Source organism: Herpailurus yagouaroundi, unplaced genomic scaffold (genome assembly GCF_014898765.1).
Source record: "Herpailurus yagouaroundi ecotype Mexico unplaced genomic scaffold, PumYag 67782, whole genome shotgun sequence".
In the NCBI taxonomy this organism is placed as follows: domain Eukaryota; kingdom Metazoa; phylum Chordata; class Mammalia; order Carnivora; family Felidae; genus Herpailurus; species Herpailurus yagouaroundi.
In genome coordinates this window covers 36,600-57,649 of record NW_024420576.1, presented here as the reverse complement: position 1 = coordinate 57,649, position 21,050 = coordinate 36,600, and the positions used below count along the sequence as shown (strand labels likewise).

The 21,050-nt window shown below is 41.2% G+C and overlaps 2 protein-coding genes across 2 annotated transcripts; one reads left to right on the top strand and one right to left on the bottom strand.

Annotated features, from left to right (window-relative positions):
- Window positions 1-3,073: 3,073 nt before the first annotated feature.
- GIMAP2 (GTPase, IMAP family member 2) lies at window positions 3,074-6,504 on the top strand. Its single transcript, XM_040468641.1, has 3 exons — window positions 3,074-3,239; window positions 4,578-4,613; window positions 5,416-6,504. Exons 2-3 carry the CDS (start codon window positions 4,586-4,588, stop codon window positions 6,393-6,395), a joined length of 1,008 nt encoding a protein of 335 aa, XP_040324575.1. The 5' UTR covers window positions 3,074-3,239; window positions 4,578-4,585; the 3' UTR covers window positions 6,396-6,504.
- Window positions 6,505-17,072: 10,568 nt separating this feature from the next.
- Window positions 17,073-20,832, bottom strand: LOC121025893 (GTPase IMAP family member 4-like). The gene is made up of 2 exons (XM_040468642.1): window positions 20,755-20,832; window positions 17,073-18,244 (listed from the first exon to the last, which is right to left on the bottom strand). The coding sequence occupies exons 1-2, from the start codon at window positions 20,830-20,832 to the stop codon at window positions 17,678-17,680; spliced, it is 645 nt and encodes a 214-aa protein (XP_040324576.1). The 3' UTR covers window positions 17,073-17,677.
- Window positions 20,833-21,050: the final 218 nt, after the last annotated feature.

Sequence of the window (21,050 nt, the reverse complement as noted above, 5' to 3'; positions counted from 1 at the left end):
ACATCACACTAAGATACAATTTTTCACTTATTAGATTGGCAGACAAAATTATGAGCATGGATATGGGGAAATAATAAAATGCTGATGTATGCAATTTGGTTAACATTTTGTTATAGGCAATCCAGTAATATCTATCAAAATTACAGGTACATGTACAAATTGTCTAGCAATGCCACTTCTAAGAATCTATATGGATGACCCAACTCTCTCTTGCTGTATAACAAACCACTCCAAAACTCAGTGCCATAAAACAACAATTTTATTATGCTCATGATTTCGTGTGCCAGCAATTCAGGAGGAGACAGAGGGCACAACTTGTTTCTCCTCCATGCAGACTGGGACTTCAATTGGTGTGACTGGAATGGCTTCAGGGAGCTGGGATCCAGCTAGATGAGAGCCACACGGTTGTGGCTTCTTCATTGTCAACCGTGTTACGAGGTTCTTCATGCTGTGCCTGCTGGGGCTGGAACATCAAAGATAGCTCCTCCACTCCTTTGCCAAGGTGACAGCACTCTTGACCTGGTTGTTTCAATTCCCTAGTTCCTCACACTGAGGTAAAGTCCAGAATTTAAAGGGATTATTGGTCAGCTTTAATCACTGAGAGGGGAGGGAGGTCAAAGAGCAGTCACAGTGGTTGTTCAGAGTGATTGAGATGGTGTGGGGATGAACTGGTATAGGAAAGAGCAGAATGACCCATGCCTGAGACTTGTCTGTGTCCCATTCCAAGGAACTAAGAACTGTCTTTAAGTCATGGCACTTGATGCTCTGGAAGGGGATGATTGTGATCCATCCTCTCAGATCATAGACAAAGCAATGGAATAAAATTCAAAATGGACATCTCTCTGCATTCCTTCACTTGCCAGCATCCACCCTTGGTGATGAGATGCTGCTGGTAACCCCATAATCTAATTGAATGCTTCTGTTCATGTCTTTTGTATGACTTAAAATTTATTTTAAAAAAAATTTTTTTGGTGGTGCCTGGGTGGTTCAGTCATTTGAGTGTCCGACTTCTGCTTAGGTCATGATCTCATTGCTCGTGGGTTCAGGCCCCGTGTAGGGCTCTGTGCTGACAGCTCAGAGCCTGGAGCCTGCCTCGGATTCTGTCTCCATCTCTCTGCTCCTCCCCTGCTCATGCTCTGTCTCTGTCTCTCTCTCTCTTTCTCTCAAAATATAAAATAAAACATTAAAAAATGTTTAGGGAGAGAGAGCAGGGGACAGGGGCAGAGGGAGAGAGAGAGAGAGAGAGAGAGAGAGAGAGAGAGAATCCCAAGCAGCCTCCACACACAGCACAGAGCCTAATGTGGGGCTTGATCACATGACCCTGGGATCATGACCTAAGCTGAAATCAAGAGTCAGACACCTAACCAACTGAGCCACCCGGGTGCCCCTAAAATTTTTTAATTTAAAAGTTTAGTCATTAATTTAAAAAAAAATTTTTTTGAATATTTATTTTTGAGGGGGAAGGGGGAGAGAGAGAGGGTCACAGAATCTGAAGCAGGCTCCAGACTCTGAGCTGTCAGCACAGAGCATGACACGGGGCTCAAACCCATGGACCACAAGATCATGACCTGTGCTGAAGTGGGATGCTTAATCAACTGAGGCACCCAGGTGCCCCTAGTCATTAATTTTTATACTATGAGACTGACCCTTCTTAAAACTTTGGGCATCAGTTCAAACCAGTTCCTTGGCAGCAAATCCTGTGCTATGTTAAGCTAACAATTCTTCACACTTTTCAATGGACAAGCCTCTAAATCTAACCTCTTTTAAAGGATCCAAATTGGGAGTTCTTGTTTGTTTGTTTGTTTGTATGTTTGTTGTATTGTGTCTTTCCTTTGTTTTGCTTTGCACTCATCACTTCCATGAAACTTTGGAAGTCAGCAACAAACGTCAGGTATGGATTGTTCCACACTCCCCACCCCCGCCTTTGCTAGTTCACCTCACACACTCTCACTGCACTTCTTTATGAGTGTGCTGAGGTTGCTTCAGATCTGCTGTCTCAACAACTTTCAAGGGTACAATCCAGAATTATAACTATAGTCATCATGCTGTACTTTAGATCCCTGAGACTTAGTCATCTTATAACTGAAGCCTTTTACCTTTGACCAGTATCTCCCCATCTCCCCGTGAGATCATGACCTGAGCCAAAACCAGGAACCGGATGCTTAACTGACTGGGTCACCCAGGTGCCCCTAAGTGTTTATTATTTTTTTTTAATTATATATAAGTGCCTTACTGAATTTTATATATGATTTAGAAAATTGATAGGCTTTGGCTTGATGTATTATATTTACATTATATTTGTTTTACATATAAAACAATAGGAAATAGGTCTCTGTTACTGTTTTGACACAGAATATCTTATTTTTAGAAATAGATTACTGATATTAAGCAGGAGTTACCCACATTGTATTGTTCTTTAGCACACTTAAGGAACTGCGTAGAAACGAATCTGGAAGAATACAAAGCAAAATAATAATAGCGTGTGTAGCAAGGTAGTGATGTTCACCCAAATCCCACGGCTCCACTGCATTTCCCAGCCTTACTGTAGTGAGGCCAGGGTTGTGGGACTATTCCTCATCAGTGGGTTGGGAGAGAAAGCCACATGAGGTTACTGCAAATCTGAGATGAAGGCAATGTAAACTCCATATTCTCTCTCCCCTGCTGTGATGGCTGCCACATAAATAAGAAGAAAGAGCATTTGAATAATTTCAACTTTAACTCTTTGGTTTGTTCTTCCTGAATGTCCACACTCGAATTATTACTGTAGATACGACTAGATCTTTGATCCCCAGAAGTGCGTCCCCTGAAATTACAGAGCTGGACAGGAAAGAAAAGCCAGGGTGCCAGGAAAGCCATGAGTGAGTTATTTCAAAATGCTTTAAGAGTTAATGACTGTTAACTTCCAGTCTGACTCAGGAAGTGGGCTTCTCTCAGGTTCTTCTTCCTGCAAACTTCTGTCTCTGCACAGCACCCCATTAGAGGTGCCCCTTCCATGCTCTTGTCCTCCCCAGTCCACACTTGCCTTTAGAACAGTCGCTGCCACCAGTGAGAAAGAGGCTTAACTTCCGCAAGGGGCGGGGCTTTGCACTTGGGCAAACTTGAAACAGTGAGGACACAGCCCTGCAGAGAAGGGATCAAATCTGCCGCAGGCAATCCTGCCTTTCTTTCCTGTCCAGCTGAAATCATTCGAACACTGGTGTTCCACTACTGGCAAGAAAACACGGTCCACCTGATAGCAAGTAACTACTGATTAAAATTTCCTATTTTAACTGTTTATTGTGTGCATGCGGCATAAATGAGAATGTCAGACACAGGCACATGGTGGGGCTCTTTTGCAGCAGGGAGTCTCTGTGGAGATTGAGAAGAGGAAGAAGATAGACTGCGCTTTTGTTTTATTTTCTTTCTCTTTGAGCTGAGCTGGCAAGTCACAGGTTTTAACAAGGAGTCATCTGGGTTTTTGTTTTTTTGTTTTTGTTGTTTGTTGTTTGGTTGTGGTTTTTTTGACAGTAAATCAGATAAGCTCACTTTCACGAAAAGCTCCTCAGTGTTGATTTCTACTTCCCAGGCTATGCTTGAAGAAAAAAAAGTTTTAAGAACAATTTTCCTGATTTTAAGGGAAACAATTTAGAGTGACTGCTTTGCCTGAAGTATAGTCAGTTTACAGGAACTGTAAACATCGTATGGTTTAGTTTACATGTTACTGGCAAACAGAGCTTCCTTAACATAAAGTCAGTGAAAAGAATTTGGACATTCCCATGTGCTCATGAGTTTTCTGTGCCTTGTCACTTTGGTATATGCTGTGAGAAAAAGAGCTCTTTAAGCAAAAGAGAAAAACTATCTGATGAAACAAAGCGATGTATAGGAAAAGGGATAGACCCCAGGGCTTCTTCATGCTGTTGAGGAAAGAAGAAAATGCAAGTAATTGATGGATTGAATGAAATGTATTTCTGGATTCAAAGATAGTATACTTGATTCATGGAGTCTCTTGCAAGGACTGCAAGGCAGAGTGGTGGGGTTGGAGAGAGAGGAGAGGTAGGGAAGAAGGGAGCAAGGTGGGGAAAGGAGAGAAGGAAAGAAAAGACTGAACCTCACATCTGGGGAAGGCAGATTTAGAGAGGAAGGTGAGAGAGGGAAAGGGTGAGGCCAAAGAGAGCAGGAGGAGCAGGAGGTCTTGGGACGATGGAGGAAGTAGAGAAGAGGTAGGTGTGGAGACCAGGAGCAGGTAGGGCTTACAAACTAAACCCACTTTTCAACTCACTGGGTGACTTTGGGCAAGGGACTCTATTTCTCTGTAAGACAGATTAATTATCTCCCCCATCAGCTATGAGTAAACAAACGAGCCATGGGTATAACAGTGCTCTCAGAATACAAGAGTCTTTCGTGATGCAGAACTAATAAACTAAAAACATAAATATAAATGTAAGTATATAAATGTATAAATATAAATGTATAATATAACATATATTATACACATATACATTGTATATATAATATTTATAAACATATATAATATATATTTATAATAATATTTATATATAATATATATATTATTGGTCTCTGGCCTCTCTGTCCCTCAGGAATAGCAATGGACCAACAGGAATGCAGTCATTCTGGTAAGAATGTGAATTCTTGTGTGTGTGTGATTATTTTACCATATTTTCTGCCTATTTTATATAAAAATCATTCTACCCTCTCTAAGCAAAGCATAAGCTATCAGATGCTTCTTCATTAGGGAGAAAAATTTTATGCTGCTCATTTCAGTATTTCCCTGGTCCAGCCCAGAGAAGTCAGAGGAACCATCTCTGACCTTGGAACGGAGTCAGGTTACTTAACCGACGGTGAGATGGAACTCACAGTCTTGACTACACATCTCTGATCTTCAGAAAATGTGTACTTTAGACAGCCAGCACTGGGTGATTTGGGCAAGCCTTGCATGACAAGATATGTTTCTTTTCTTTTTTTTAACATTTATTCATTTTTGAGAGAAAGACAGAGCGTGAGCAGGGGTGGGGGTGGGCGGGGGCAGAGACTGAAGGAGACACAGAATCTGAAGCAGGCTCCAGGCTCTGAGCTGTCAGCACAAAGTCCGATGCGGGGCTTGAACTCACAGACCACAAGATCATGACTTGAGCTGAAGTCGGACACTTAACCAACTGAGCCATTCAGGCGCCCCATATGTTTCTAAATCCGTCTTGTCCCCTGAATATGTTTTTCTAAGATCCAACGTGGCATTCCTAGAGAAACTGAGATGTTTTAAAAATCATTGTTTTATTTGATAATGGAGTTAGCTTCTGTTTTATCAATACAGTGTATTGGAAGATTCTCTTTGCCCATAAGGTGGGAATATCTCCCATTGTTAAAAATATTCCATTGGCGTAAGCAGTATATTCATGACACTGTAAACTTGCTCTACAGAACCATGTGTGAAGAACCAACGTGCCAGAGGATCAGAGCTGAGAATCATGCTGGTGGGCAAAACAGGAACCGGCAAAAGTGCTACAGGGAACAGCATCCTCAGGATGCAAGCATTTGAATCGCGGCTGAGTGCCCAGTCCATCACTAAGACTTGCAGTAAACATGAGGGAAGCTGGGGAGGGAGGGAGATGGTCATTATTGACACACCGGATATGTTTTCTGGGAAGGACCACTCTGATTCCTTGTACAAAGAGGTGTGGAGATGCTACTTACTCTCTGCACCAGGACCCCATGTGCTGCTCCTGGTGGCCCAGCTGGGCCGATTCACCGACCAGGACCAGCAGGCTGTGCAGAGGGTGAAGGAGATCTTTGGAGAAGATGCCATGAGACACACAATTGTCCTCTTCACCCACAAGGAAGACCTGGAGGGAGAATCCGTGACGGATTACATCCGCGACACAGATAACAAAGCCCTGTGCAAGGTGGTGGCAGCATGTGGGGGCAGAGTGTGTGCCTTTAACAACTGTGCTACAGGGAGTGAGCGGGATGGCCAAGTGAGGGAGCTAATGGATGTGATTGAGGACCTGGTGTTGGAAAAAAGGGGTGACCACTATACCAATGGGCTCTACAGCCTAGTAACAGCATCAGAATGTGGACCTGTGTGGTCAGAGGAAAGGTTCAAGGATTTCAAAAGAGATCTTGTGAAGTACATGCAAATTCAGAGACGTTACTCAGCTGAATCAAATGCCCTGAAACAAGGCCTAATCAAAACATTCGTCTTTATTTTATTTTGTATTCATTTGTTCGCCAAATTCCCAGTTCTGTTATTGTGTCCATTGTACAGAGTGTGCAACTTGTTTTACTGCTTTCTCGTTAGAATGTGCAGTTTGTTCTGTAGATTGCTGTTCTTTATAGCTGGAATATTGATGAAAATTTTGAGAAAGATCACTGGGCTGGAATGCATAACTCGTAGAGCATAGTTACAGGTCAGCAATTATTTACTCACTGCCATATATGGGGTGAGTCCAAGTGCTTCCCCTGTAAAATGCAGTGCCTGACATCAGTAAATGTTTGAGATTCTGTAAAGTGTTTAAATCTTGACATTGCTTGGGGCACATGGGTGGCTCAGTGGATTAAGTGTCTGACTTCAGCTCAGGTCATGATCCCACGCTTCATAGATTCAAGCCCCACGTTGGGCTCTGTGCTGACAGCTCAGAGCCTGGAGCCTGTTCAGATTCTGAGTCTCACTCTCTCTCTGCCCCTCCCCCACTCATACTCTCTCTACTTTCTCAATATAAATAAGTACACTTTAAAATAAATAAATATTTTTGAAAAACAAAGAAATGAGGGAAGGAAAATGAAGCACGCCCAAAACTTCTCCAATAAGAATAGAAGAATGAAAATTAATAAATTCAATTCCCACACCAAAAAATACCCATGAAAAGGAAGTAAACTAAAGGAAAGTATGGAAATAATAAAGATAAAAACAAAAATTAATGTGGTGGGGAATAAAACATACAGGGCCTAATTAATAAATTAAAACTCTGGTTTGTTGAAAAAAAATAAACTACTCATCTTTTTGGATAAGAAAAGGGGAAAAGGACACAAATAAAATTTTCAATATGATAAGAGGTTGTGACAACTAAATCAGAAGAAATTTTTATTTTTTTTATTTTTATTTTTAATTTTTTTTCAACGTTTATTTATTTTTGGGATAGAGAGAGACAGAGCATGAACGGGGGAGGGGCAGAGAGAGAGGGAGACACAGAATGGGAAACATGCTCCAGGCTCTGAGCCATCAGCCCAGAGCCCGACGCGGGGCTCGAACTCACGGACCGCGACATCGTGACCTGGCTGAAGTCAGACGCTTAACCGACTGCGCCACCCAGGCGCCCCCAGAAGAAATTTTTAAAATTTAAGACTTCTTTGCAAAGAAATGTGAAGATCTGGATGAAATGGATAACTTTCCTGGGGAAATACAGATTAGCAAAACTATTTCCACTAGACAGATGAAGGTGAAATAGACCAATTTACATGGAAGAGATTGAGAAAGCCATTCAGGGACCACACCACAAAGTAAGTACCAAGGCCAGATGGTTTTGCATGGGAGTTCTTCTGAACCTTCAACATTCAGATAGTCCCAGTGCTCTTTAAATTGTTGCAGAACATTGGAAATGAAGGGAAATTTCCCTAACTGCGTTTTCAAAAGAAGTATAGCATTGATACCTAAGCTTGATAAAGACCATACAAAAAGATGAAACTATAAACCAATATCTCTCATGAGTATCAAAACAAAAATACCAAATAAAATACTAGCAAATAGACTCCAACACCACATTCTTAAACATAAATGAAAAATTGATTCATTATTGGAAAATCTATTAATGTCATTCACCTTATCAATAGACTTAAGGAAAAATAATCATAAGGTTATTTCCATAGATGACTTGTGAAAGCCTTTGAAAAAATTTAACAGCTATTCATGATAAATAATATAATAGCTATTCACTCAAGAAAAGAGTAGACAGGGGCACCTGGGTGGGTCAGTTGGTTACATGTCTGACTCAATTTCAGCTCAGGTCATGATCTCACAGTTCTTGGGATTGAGTAGCGCATCTGACTCTTTGGGACAGTGTGGAGCCTGCTTGGGATTCTCTCTTCCTCTCTCTGCCACTCCCCTGCTCACACATGCTCACTCTCCCTCCCTCTCTCTCTCTCTTTCTCAAAATAAATTTTAAAAACTTTTATAAAAAGTGGAGAATACTTGTTTAAAATATTTATACACACACAAATACAAATTGTATACTACTGTAATTCAATATCTCACTTACTTAACTGGGAATCACTGAAGATATATTTAGGAACAAAGCAAGCCATGTCCATTCTTTACTATTCAACATCGTGATAGACGTCTTAGCCAATGCAATGAGATAAGAGCAATCAATTATGGGCATAAGACTAAATAAAAAAGAAGTGATAAACTGTGGTGCATCCATAAGATGGAATCCTAGTCAGCAATTAAAGAAGACAAGCTATGGACACACACCACATGGATGATTCTCAAAGTTTTTATGCTGAGTGAGTGAAGCCAGTCTCCAAAGGGACTTTGTTTTACTTATCTCTAAATTCTCAGTGTACTCATTTGTTGTTGTTTTGTTTATTTATTTACTTTGAAATGGAGGAAAGAGAGAGTGAGCACAAGCAGGGGAGGGGCAGAAAGAGAGGGAGAGAGAGAATCCCAAGCAGGCTCCAAGCTGTCAGCGTAGAGCCCGATATGGGTCCCCAGCCCACCAATGGTGTGATCATGACCTGAGCTGAAATCAAAGGCAGTCACTCAACCGACTGAGCCAGCCAGGTGCTCTTAGATTCTCATTGTAGTATTATGGTATAAAATCTACCCTGAAGTAAAACAATCAATGAATGTTAATGAATGGGTAAATAGATATAAACTCTTAAAGCTGGAGAGAAGTGAATGTGTCGCACATGTCATTCTCCTATTGTGTGAACCACCATGTGTAATATCTATCAAGGACTTTCTACCTGCATTCTGCCATGGGAGACAAATGGGCATCACTGCTCTCAAGGTATTTCAATATTTTTTAATGTTTATTTTATTTTTGAGAGAGACAGAGACAGAGACAGAGCATGAGTTGGGGAGGGGCAGGGAGAGAGGGAGACACAGAATCTGAAGCAAGCTCCAGGCTCCAAGCCCTCAGCACAGAGCCCATGCAGGGCTCATACTCATGAACTGTGCAATCATCACCTGAGCCGAAGATGGACACTTAATTGACTGAACCCCTCAGGTGCCCTTCTCAGGGTATTTCACGTGGGACTCTCATCTCCCTAGTGCTTCTCAGGAGTAGAACCTTTGGCTTTGCCTCATCTACAGCATTAACCTGAATGCAAAGGTGACAATAATTGAATGTACTTAGGAAAGAATTGCTGCAGTTAAAGACATTTTTTTTCAGATTAAACCTGTATTTACTTTTTATTGGGAGGTATGTGTGTCTCTTTGTTTAAATATTTGCTCACAGAAGGTTATAATACAGTAGGATGTTAAATTCATAATGGAACTTTGGCTAAAATTCCAATAATGAAAACAGTAGATGCAAAGTGTATGCACATTCTACAGTGAAACCAAATCTATCTCAATCTGAGTGACTATTTCTTTTTTTTTAATTATTACTTCTTTTTAAAATTTTCATTCCTTAGTTAGCATATAGTGCAATAATTATTTCAGGAATAGAATCCAGTGACTCATCTCCTATATATAACACCCAGTGCTCATCCCAACAAGTGTCTTCCTTAATGCCTTTTACCCATTTAGCCCATCCCCCCATCCACAACCCCTCCAGAAACCCTCTGTTTGTTCTCCATATTTAAGAGTCTCTTAGGTTTTGTCCCTCTCCCTGTTTTTATATTATTTTTTGCTTCCTTTCCCTTATGTTCATCTGTTTTATATCTTTGTGCCATACTGTGTTGATTATTACAGTTTTATATAATACATCTTGAAATCTGGAATTGTGATGCCTCCAGCTTTTCTTTTCTTTCTCAAGATTGCTTTGGCTATTCAGGGTCTTTTATGTTTCCATACAAATTTTAGGATTGTTTGTTCCAGCTTTGTAAAAATGCTTGTGTTATTTTGTTAGGGATTGCATTGAATATGTAGATTGTTGGGGTACTATCAACATTTTAACAATATTTGTTATTCCATTGCATGAACATGGAATATTTTTCCATTTTTTGTGTCTTCTTCAATTTCTTTCATAAGCTTTCTATAATTTTCAGTGTATAGATTTATCACCTCTTTGGTTAGGTTTATTCCTAGGTATTTTATGGGTTTTGGTGCAATTGTAAATGGGATTGATTCCTTGATTTCTCTTTCTGTTGCTTCATAACTGGTATATAGATATGCAATCGATTTCTGTGCATTGATTTTATATCCTGTGACTTTTGAATTCATATATCAGTCCTAAGAATTCTTTGGAGGAATCTTTTAGGTTTTCCATATAGAGTATCATATCATCTGCAAAGAGTGAAAGTTTGACTTCCTCCTTGCCAATTTGGATGCCTTTTATTCCTTTGTGTTGTCTGATTGCTAAGGCTAGGGCTTCCAATACTGTGTTGAATAACACTAGCAATAGTGGACATCCTTGTCCTTCTCCTGACCTTAGGGAGAAAGCTCTCAGTTTTTCACCATTGAGGATGATATCAGCAGTGGGTCTTTTGTATATAGCTTTTATGATCTTGAGGTATGATTCTTCTATCCCTACTTTCTTGAGGGTTTTTATAAAGAAAGGATGCTGTATTGTGTCAAATGTTTTCTCTGCATCTATTGAGAGGGTCATGTGACTGTTTTCCTTTCTTTTATTGATGTGATGTATCACATTGATTGGTTTGTGGATATTGAACAAGGCCTGCATCCCAGGTATAAATCCCATGGATCGTACTGAATAATTATTCTAATGTATTGTTGGGTCCAGTTGGCTAGTATCTTGTTGGAAATTTTCACATCCATATTCACCAGGGAAATTGGTCTGTAGTTCTCGTTTTAGTGGGATCTTTGTCTGGTTTGGGAATCAAGATAATGCTGGCCTCATAGATTGAGTTTGGAAGCTTTCCTTCCATTTCTATTTTTTAGAAAAGCTTCAAAAGAATAAGTGTTAACTCTTCTTTAAATGTTTGGTAGAATTCCCCTGGAAAGCCCTACAGCCCTGGACTCCTGTTTGTAGGGAGATTTTTGATTACTAATTCAATTTCTTTACTGGCTATGGGTCTGTTCAAATTTTCTATTTCTTCTTATTTCAGTCTTGGTAGTTTATATGTTTCTAGGAATTTGTCCATTTCTTCCAGATGGCCCAATTTATTGGCATATAATTGTTCCTAATATTTGCCTATTATTGTTTGTATTTCTGCTGTGTTGGTTGTGATCTCTCCTTTTTCATTCTTGATTTTATTTATTTGCATTTTTTCCTTTTTCTCTTTGATCAAACTGGCTAAGGGTTTATCAATTTTGTTAATTCTTTCAAAGAACCAGCTTCTGGTTTCATTGATCTGTTCTACCGTTTTTTGTTTTTGTTTTTCATAGCATTGATTTCTGCTTTGCCCTTTATTATTCCCATCTCCTGCTGGTTTGGGGTTTATTTGCTGTTCTATTTCCAGTTGTTTAAGGTGTAAGGTTAGGTTGTGTACCTGAGACCTTTCTTCCTTCTTTAGGAAGGCCTGGATTGCTATATACTTCCCTCTTATAACCACATTTGTTGAGTTCCAGAGGTTTTGGGCTGTGGTGTTATGTTCATTGGCTTCCATGTACTTTTAATCTCCTCTTTAACTTCTTGGTTAAGCCATTCATTCTTTAGCAGGACGTTCTTTACTCTCCAAGTATGTGTTGTCTTTCCAAATTTTCCTTGTGGTTGATTTCGAGTTTCATAGTGCTGTAGTCTGAAAATATGCACGGTATGATCTCGATCTTTTTGTACTTGTTGAGGGCTGATTTTTGTCCCATATGTGATCTATTCTGGAGCATGTTCCATGTGCACTTGAGAAGAATGTGTATTCTGCTGCTTTGGGATGACATGTTCTGAATATATCTGTTAAGTCCACAGGTCCAGTGTGTCATTCAAAGCCACTGTTTCATTGGTTTTCTGCTTAGATGATCTGTTTATTGCTGTAAGTGGGGCATTGAAGTCCCCTACTCTTATGGTATTATTATCAATGAGTTTCTTTATGGTTGTGATTAATTGGTTTCTATATTTGGGTGCTTTCATGATGGAGGCATAAACGTTTACAATCGTTAGGTCTTCTTCGTGGATAGACCCCTTAATTATTATATAATGCCCTCCTTCATCTCTTGTTGCTGTCTTTATTTTGAAATCTAGATTGTCTGATATAAGGATGGCTACTCTGGCTTTCTTTTGGAGACCATTAGCATGATAGATGGTTCTCCATCCCCTTACTTTCTATCTGAAGGTTACTTTAGGTCTAAAATAGGTCTCTTGCAAACAGCATAAAGATTGATCTTGTTTTCTTATCCATTCTGTTACCCTATGTCTTTTGATTGGAACATTTAGTCCACTGACATTTAGAGTGAGTACTGAAATTTATGAATTTATTGCCATTTTGTTGTCTGTAGAGTTTGAGTTTCTGGGGATGTTCTTTGGTCCTTTCTAGTCTTTGTTGCTTTTGGTCTTTTTTTGTTTTGGTTCATCTTTTCTCCCCTCAGATAATCCCACTTAAAATTTCTTGCAGGGCTGGTTTGGTAGTCGCAAACTTCTTTATTTTTCATTTGTCTGGGAAACTCTTTATCTCTCCTTCTATTTTGAATGACAGTCTTGCTGGATAAAGAATTCCTGGCTGCATATTTTTCTGATTCAGCACATTGAATATATCCTGCCACTCCTTATTGGCCTGCCAACTTTCTGTGGATAAGTCTGCTGAGAACCAGATCTGGCTTCCCATGTAGGTTAATGACTTTTTTCCCTTGCTGATTTCATAATTCTTTCCTCGTCTGTGTATTTTGTGATTTGATTATGATAAGCCTTGTTGATCTTTGATTTTTGTTGAATCTAATGGGAGTTCTCTGTGCTTCCTGTATTTTGATGTCTGTGTCTTTCCCTAGGTTAGGAAAGTTTTCTGCAATGATTTGTTCACATAAATTTTCTACCCCTTTTTCTCTCTCATCTACTGGGGCCCCTATTATTCAGATGTTTTTCCTCTTTAATAAGTCTCTGAGTTCTCTAAATCTTATATCATACTCTTTTGCCTTCGTTTCCCTCTTTTTTTTTTCCTGCTTCATTATTCAACAGAAGTTTGTCCTCTACATCGCTGATTTGCTACTCTGCTTCATCCATCCTTGCCGCCGTGGCAACCTTTTGAGATGTATCTCAGTTCTAGCATTTTTAATTTAGTACTGACAAATTTTAATTCTTTTATCTCAACAGAAAGGGATTCTATGCTTTTTTAAGCTTCAGCTAGTATTCATAGGATCGAGATTCTAAATTTTGGTTCAGACATTTTGCTTATATCTGTGTTAAGTCCTTGGCTGTCATTGCTTCCTGTTCTTTTTTGGGGGTGAATTCCTTTGTTTAGGAAGAAAAGGATTAATAAAAGAAAAATTAAAAATTAAAAACAATACAAAAATATCACATAAAGGATGTTAGGTCCTAAGTGTGTTTTGGTCTGATTGTTGAAAGGAGCTTGATGTAACAGAGGAAAAGGGGAAAGAAAAGAAAAGAAAAAGAAGGGGAAAAAAGTAGGAAACATTTGAAAATATTTTTTATAAATTTTTTTTCAACTTTTTTTGGGGGGGGGGACAGAGAGAGACAGAGCATGAACGGGGGAGGGGCAGAGAGAGAGGGAGACACAGAATCGGAAACAGGCTCCAGGCTCCGAGCCATCAGCCCAGAGCCTGACGCGGGGCTCGAACTCACAGACTGCGAGATCGTGACCTGTCCGAAGTTGGACGCTTAACCGACTGCGCCACCCAGGCACCCCGAAAATATTTTTTATAAAGAATACAATAAAATTGAATAAAATGAAATTACGAAAGTAAAATAGAGTAAAAATTTACAAAAGAAGTAAAAAATGCAGTAGAAAATTTTAAGGAAAATATTTTTTATAAAAATGGAAAATAAAAATAATTTTTCTTTCTGTACTCAAGAACAAGAAAGGAAGAGAAAAATATTAAATAAATGGATCAGCAAACAGAATGAAATATGAAAGAAATTACATCCAGTTTCCCCTAGAAGTTGAACTCTGGAGCACTTTATAGTCCAGAGAATACACTAAGCAGGTGGAGACACTTGTTGTAGTCCTCTAGAGCTTCGTTAGCGCAGTTGGATGGGGCTTGGTGTAATGGCTCTGTTCTCCACTGTATGGCGCTGCTAGGGTTACTGGTGTGGATCATTGTGGCATGTGTATGCGTGAATGCGCATGCATGGGAGAGGTGTAAATGGCGTCACCCAGGTACCCAGTCTCCAGAATCAGAACTCTGTGCTCTCACCCACGGGCAAACATGCAACTGTCCTTTGTCTCCAGCTTCCATCCACTCCCCACTTCTACACTATCCATGACCAAGCAATCAAGTGGCACCTCCCTTCTGAATTTTATCTCAGATGGAGCTGTGTTTCCAAACTCCTCATTTCTGAGGGCCCTGGGGCTTGAACCCACTCTGACCCTCTGTGGAAGTGTCTTGCCAAGCAATGGCCAGGTGCTGGTGGCTCCTGGGAACGTTTGTGTGGTGGCGCTACTGCAGATGCCCAGAGACTACTACTGCCAACCTGCCCCACAAAATTTTCACGTGATCATGTAACAGCAGTGTCTCAGAGATTATGGCAAATCACAACATACATGTGGTGCCAGACTTCACCACCCTTAACGCCCTTGTTCCAACACCAGCAAATAGCTGTTCTCTGAAGTCCGCTGGGACCTTTTACTGTGGGTAGGCCACACGGCCTCTACCAAATGTCCTCTTATCAGGGTAACCACCTCTCGCCATGTGGCCTGAGGAGCCCTCAGACCTCACTGTCTGCTCCTAGGGATTCGCCCTCCCCACCACAGCATCGCCAAGTATTGAGCTGCAGAGTTTCCAACTCTGTGTTCCCCTGTTTATAGAGTCCCCCTTAATGGTATTGAAACTCTGCTTTATCCTTTCTATGTTTCCTGGTCAGTCCCTTATGGGTGTTTCCACTCTTTCTCTTTCTCTCCAGCTGCTTTTGGGGGGAGTATTTTCCTGTACTCTATCCCCTGTATCTGTCCTTCTCTACACAAGCAAAAACAACTCCCTACCCTCCTTGGGTTCTCTCTCCCCAAATCACCTTTCTGTGCCTCGTACCTGCCAAGTTCTGTGGCTCAAGTTATGCAGATTGTTGTATTAATCCTCAGGTACATTTTCTGGGTGTGCAAAAATGCTTTGGTGCTTATCTACCTATATTTCAGGGTCAAGAGAAGCAGAAAACTTCCATGCTACTCTGCCATCTTGGCCCTTCTCCTGAGTGACCATTTCTAAAGGGATTGTGAGCTTCTTTGTGTTGTGCTTCTCTTATCCTCAAGATTAACTAAAAGTACAGTCTAAACCTATGTGTGTTGAGGAAAACTGGGAGAGATATATGTCCCTTCGGGCAAAATGGGTTTGGACATGGAAAAGCCAATTTCAAGATGGCAGAGCAAGGAGAGTTTCCATAAGTCACATATGACTACTAGAACATATTGGTACAACATGTAAATGTGCTTTGGGAAATGCTAGAATGGATTATGTGAGAAGGACCAAGTAGAAAAGTAGAAAAGGGATAAAGACGCTCCCACTGCTATCCATATATTAAAAGGAATTTTTGCTCCAGGAAAACCAGAAAGGCCTCTGAAGCCTTGGTTACACATAATTTCTATCAGTGCATAATGAATGAATCCAAGGAGAATGTGGTGTTTGACTGGCAGAGGGTTTAAGGATGTGGCTGGGAACTTCCAAGGAAAAGGAGGAGAAATATCTTGAGGGTAGACCAAGACTAGTTCCGAAATCATCTTGAACTTTTACCAAAAAGTGAAACTCACCCCTGTGTTCTTAGAATAGGTAGCAAAAGTGGAGTGCCTGGGAGGCTCAGTCGGTTGAACATCCTACTCTTGGTTTCAGCTCTGGTCATGATCTCATGGTTTGTGGGTTCAACCCTGCATTGGGTTCTGCACTGATGTGTGGAGCCTGCTTCGGATTCTCTTGATCTCTGCCTCTCCCCTGCTCATGCTCTCTCAAATAGATCAATAAATACATTTTAAAGAAAATAATAAAGAAAATTATAGCAAAGATGTTTTCCAAGAAAAAGAGCACTCCAATTTTATAGAAATATGAGAGAACAGAAAATTTTTATTATAATAACAACAAACAAATAATTCAACTGGGAGGGGGCGGTATGTGCAGTAAGTAATAAAGGTCTGAGGTGATGGAGGTGAAGTGGCAACAGTTAGTTTCACATGAAAAGGAAAGAACTGGTTATTCAGCAAATATGTTGCATTGAAGTCAGTCAAAGAGTTGCTGTAGATATATCTGAATACAGCAAACAGTTCTCTTCTGTGTTGAATCTCTGTCTTTCAACTGCTCTTTCTGGCATTTCACTTAGTTGAGTTCTGAGAGGTCTATTTTCCAAACAACTCTTTGTTCTTCAGTGGGCAGCTTATAAGGAACAATTTGAATCCTTCTGTAAAACTGTTACTAAATAAATTTCCATTCATCTGGAAAGAATTCTATAAGCATCTCCATCAATAGATTATCCAACACAAAGAACCAATCTTTTTTTTTTATTTTGTATTTATTTATTTAAATTTATTTATTTTTGAGAGACAGAGAGAGACAGAGCACAAGTGGGGGAGGGGCAGAGAGAGAAGGAGACACAGAATCTGAAGCAGGCTCCAGGCTCTGAGCTGTCAGCACAGAGCCCCACGTGGGGCTCGAATTCACAACCATGAGATCATGACCTGATCTCAAGTCGGACACTTAACCGACCAAGCCAGGCAGGCACCCCAAAGAACCAATCTTTCTAACAAACTGTATGGGGAAGGTGATCACTGTGTCCCAAAGGCAAAAACAAGTGAGTAGAAGTCACAAAGGGAGAGGGTACACCAATCTAGAAAGAATCTAGATTTTATTCAGGATAAATAGGTAAAGTTTGGGGTCATCTTCTTAGAAGAGCATCAATACGTTCTACTCTGGAGTTCCACAAATTGAGAATTTGTCCCTCCCCTGTTAAGTCAATCAAATATCTACCAATCGCCAACAGTGAACCTGATTATACCCCTTAGTCTTGAGAGTCTGAGAGACAGAAGGAAGAGTGCTCCAAGGTTGGTGAATGAGTTGGGGGGTGAGGGGTTGGGGAGGGCCAGCACAAAATGGGTAGGAAATAAGGAGATCTTCTCATTCAAGTTAATCTTCCATAAACAGGTGAAAGAAAAAAAACAAAAGCCTTCTTCAGTGCTCCTATGATAAATTCAAGTAGTCAACATTGACTCTCAATTTGATAACTGGAATTTTGTTGCTTTAGGACATAGAAAACCTCTTTCTCTGCCAATTCTCTCTCCATGTTTTGCTTCATTTCTGTCACTCCAGTTTATCTTCCAGCTTTCTGACTTTGTCTTCAAACTCCCTTCTTATCTGCACCCTCTGTCTCTCTAACTCTGCTCTGTAAAGTTTTTGCATCACTTGTATTTGTTTCTGAATTTCCTCTTCGGCCTTTTGGTACATCTTATTCGTGTAGCATCTTCCTTCATGCTCAGCCACCACTCACTGGACTAGGGCCAGCAGCTGGTTTCTCTGGGCCTCCTGCTCAGCTTCTGTCGCCAGATTGTTGAAGATGCAGTAGCGATCACTAAACTTCCCCACCAGCTCTTGGATACCTTCTGGTGTTTCCTTTAAGTATTCATGAAAATTGATGCTATCCAAGTCATCTTTCCGGGTGAATAAGAGAATCATGTATCTCCTAGCTATGAGTCCAAACATTTGCAGGATCTTTTCCATGGCCTTGTGCTCTTCCTGCATGTACTGGCCCAGCGGGACCACCAGGAGCAGAGCATGAGGCCCTGGGGAGGTCAGGAAGATGCAGGGAGCAATCTCCTTGCAGGTGTCAGCATCCTGTGCCTCAGTGTCAAAAATGACAGGCGTATCCACGGCCACAATTTCTCTTCCCTGCCACCTGCTGCTCCCTTTGTTACAGGTCTTGGTGACTGATGTTGCCGCAATGCTGGAATGAAACACTTTCTCTCTGAGGATGCTGTTGCCTGTGGCACTTTTCCCTGCTCCGATCTTACCCCTAAGACAAGTCTCAGCTGTGAAGCTCTTCCATCTTGGTCTCTAAGCCCTGGTACATCAAGAAACAAAAGCCACAGCATTAGGATGGACCTCCAGCTGATTCCTTATAGGGGCCCCCATTTCCCCTCACACACACCCCTCCTCTGTTGCCCCAGGGTCCCCTCCCATAAGTGACTGCTGCACTCCCAGGAACTCTATAGAAGGCTTCTAAAGAAGCCTATTCGAAGTCTATAGAAAGCCTGAAGTTCTCTTGCAATACTTGGGGAATGCCCAAGTACTTTCCAGGATTTCCTGGAGCTTCTAACTCTTCCTGGGTAAGAGATTTTTCTGTGGGCTCTAAGTAGCTCACAGAAGATGAAACAAAATACTGTAGTTTAAGAAGAGAATTCTGAGCTGCTGCTGCTGGTAGTTGTTCCTCATAAGAGCAATGCAGCAAGTAACACAAAATTTGACTTGGTGGCATCTCAGTGGGAGACCCCTGCCACACCATTTTTATTCAAAATGGAAATTTTCTTCTGCCATTAAGAAGCCAGCCATGGGGGTTACACAGGCCAACACAACCTTGCAGGGCACAAAAGGGATGCTTGTGTGGAAAGACAAAGTGTCTTTTTCTATTTCGTGTGTGCAACCACCCTGTCAGGGATTGTGACATGAGAGAGAACAATATAATTTATATTTAAAGTTAAAAACCTTAACTTAGAATCCAGTGAAGCTTTTATATTCTAAATTAAGACATTAAAGAATTATAGCCAGAAAATACCGACATTTCTCTAAGATTATTACAAAATCTCTTGATACACAAAAAATTAAAGAAACGGAGCACCTGGGTGGCTCAGTCGACTGAGCATTGGACTCTTGATATCGGCTCAGGACACGATCCCAGAATTTTTGGGTTGAGTCCCACATCAGGCTGCATGCTGAGCATGAAGTCTGCTTAAGATTATCTCTCTCTTTCTCTGTCTCCCTCTTCCTCTCTTCTCCGTCTCTGTTTCTTAAAAATATGGAGGGGCACCTGAATGGGTCTGTCAGTTGAGTGCTGGACTTCTACTCAGGTCATGATCCCACTATTTATGGGTTCCAGTCTAGCTTTGGGCTCTGTGCTGACATCTCAGAGCCTGGTGCCTGTATCCAATTCTGCATGTCCCTCTCCTTCTTTTTGCCCTTCCCATGCTCATTCTCTCTCTCTCTCTCTCTCTCTCTCTCTCTCTCTTTCTCTCTCTCTCTCACATACACACACACACACACACACACACACACACAAATGAATAATTTTTTTAATTTTTAATGAAAGAAAAAACGGATACAGTTGAGTGCATTAGTAGAGTTATACTTTCTTAGCTTCACTAGATTAAGCATATTCTACTTCCTAGGACAGTTGACAGGTAATCCCAGCTCAGCATAACAATTCTCACATTTTTCAGAATAACTGTGCCTTAAGTTAAACAACAAATCATCTATATAGCTCTTCTGCATTTCTTTTCAGTAATTCATTGCATATCTCTTCACTGTCTCTATATGGTCCCCATCTTCAGGATTTATAAAGCACAGAACCGCCCTCGACCAGGTGGAAGGTAAGTGTGAATCATATTTGAAAGCCTGTTTCTCCAAGGAGGCATACCCTGCCAGAACAGCCCTTGAGTGAGGCTGATTCCTGAATGGGAATCCTGTATTATACCCATCCATCTCTCCGTGAACATAATGCATATGTTATGACACTCACAACATTAGAGACACTACTATAAACTGCATTTATTTGTCAGAGACACCAACAGCATTGATCCAGTCCCTTAGACCCAAAATCTAGCAACTGCCCTCGATTCTTCCCTTCCCTTCCCTTCCCTTGCTTTCCCTTTCCTTTCCATATCAGCACATTCTCTGATCTCCACCTACAAATCTGTCTACTTTTCTCTCTCCACTTTGAAGGCCACCACACTAGCTCCCACTACCATCAGAATCCAGACCTCCAGAGTCTCCCAGCTGGTCTCTCTGCTTCCATTTACTCTGTCAATTGGAATACTCTTTTTAAAATGCCAATGGAGCAGAGAAGAGATATTGCAGAAGCTCCAGCTCTGGGTTCCACAAAATCTGTAGTTGGTCCCCACCTCCTTCCAAGGATTAGCAAAACCATCCCCAATGCAGAGTCCACACATGATAACCAGATCCCTGGCCTGAGACAGGTAGATTTCCAGAAACCGAGAACACTGAATACAGAATGGCTAAGATTATCAAAGGAAACATGTGGATGGGAGTTCAGATTATCATTTAGTTAGCATCCCTATGCAAGACTCCAACTTTGGGACAGCCTGAGGGCATCTCCCTAGCGAAGAGGAGTAGGGAAATCACGGGAGGAGAAACAGAAAGGCGTTTTACCCAGAGAGAGTGGACAGGGTGGACAGGAAAGAAAAAGCAGAGGAGATGAAGAGGAGATCAGATACAGAGGTGGAAACATTTTGCTCCAGCCGGATGAGGGTTGGCTGTCAGCACAAGAAGACCCCTCTGCTCGCTGTCCTCCCTCAGCCCAGCCCAGGAGGACTGGATCTCACTGATCTCACCGCAGCTGCTCCTGGGGTCACCGGGGCTGCAGCACAGACCTCTGTTAGATGTTGCCATTCAATGTGAATTCCTGCCATAGAGAAACATAATGTGTGGTTTTAGGGAGGTGGACAGTACTGGAAGCCTCAACCTCGTGTAGCCAACAGTTTCTTCTCTTCTGCACACTTGCCACTTGGTTTCCCTGCCCTATTTCCCAAGGCTTCTCTGCTCTCCACATTTGGGCTCATCTTCAGATTGTTCCCTTTTCTCCACACAATCATGCACTTCCGGTGGTCTGTTAGCACTCCTTCAGGGT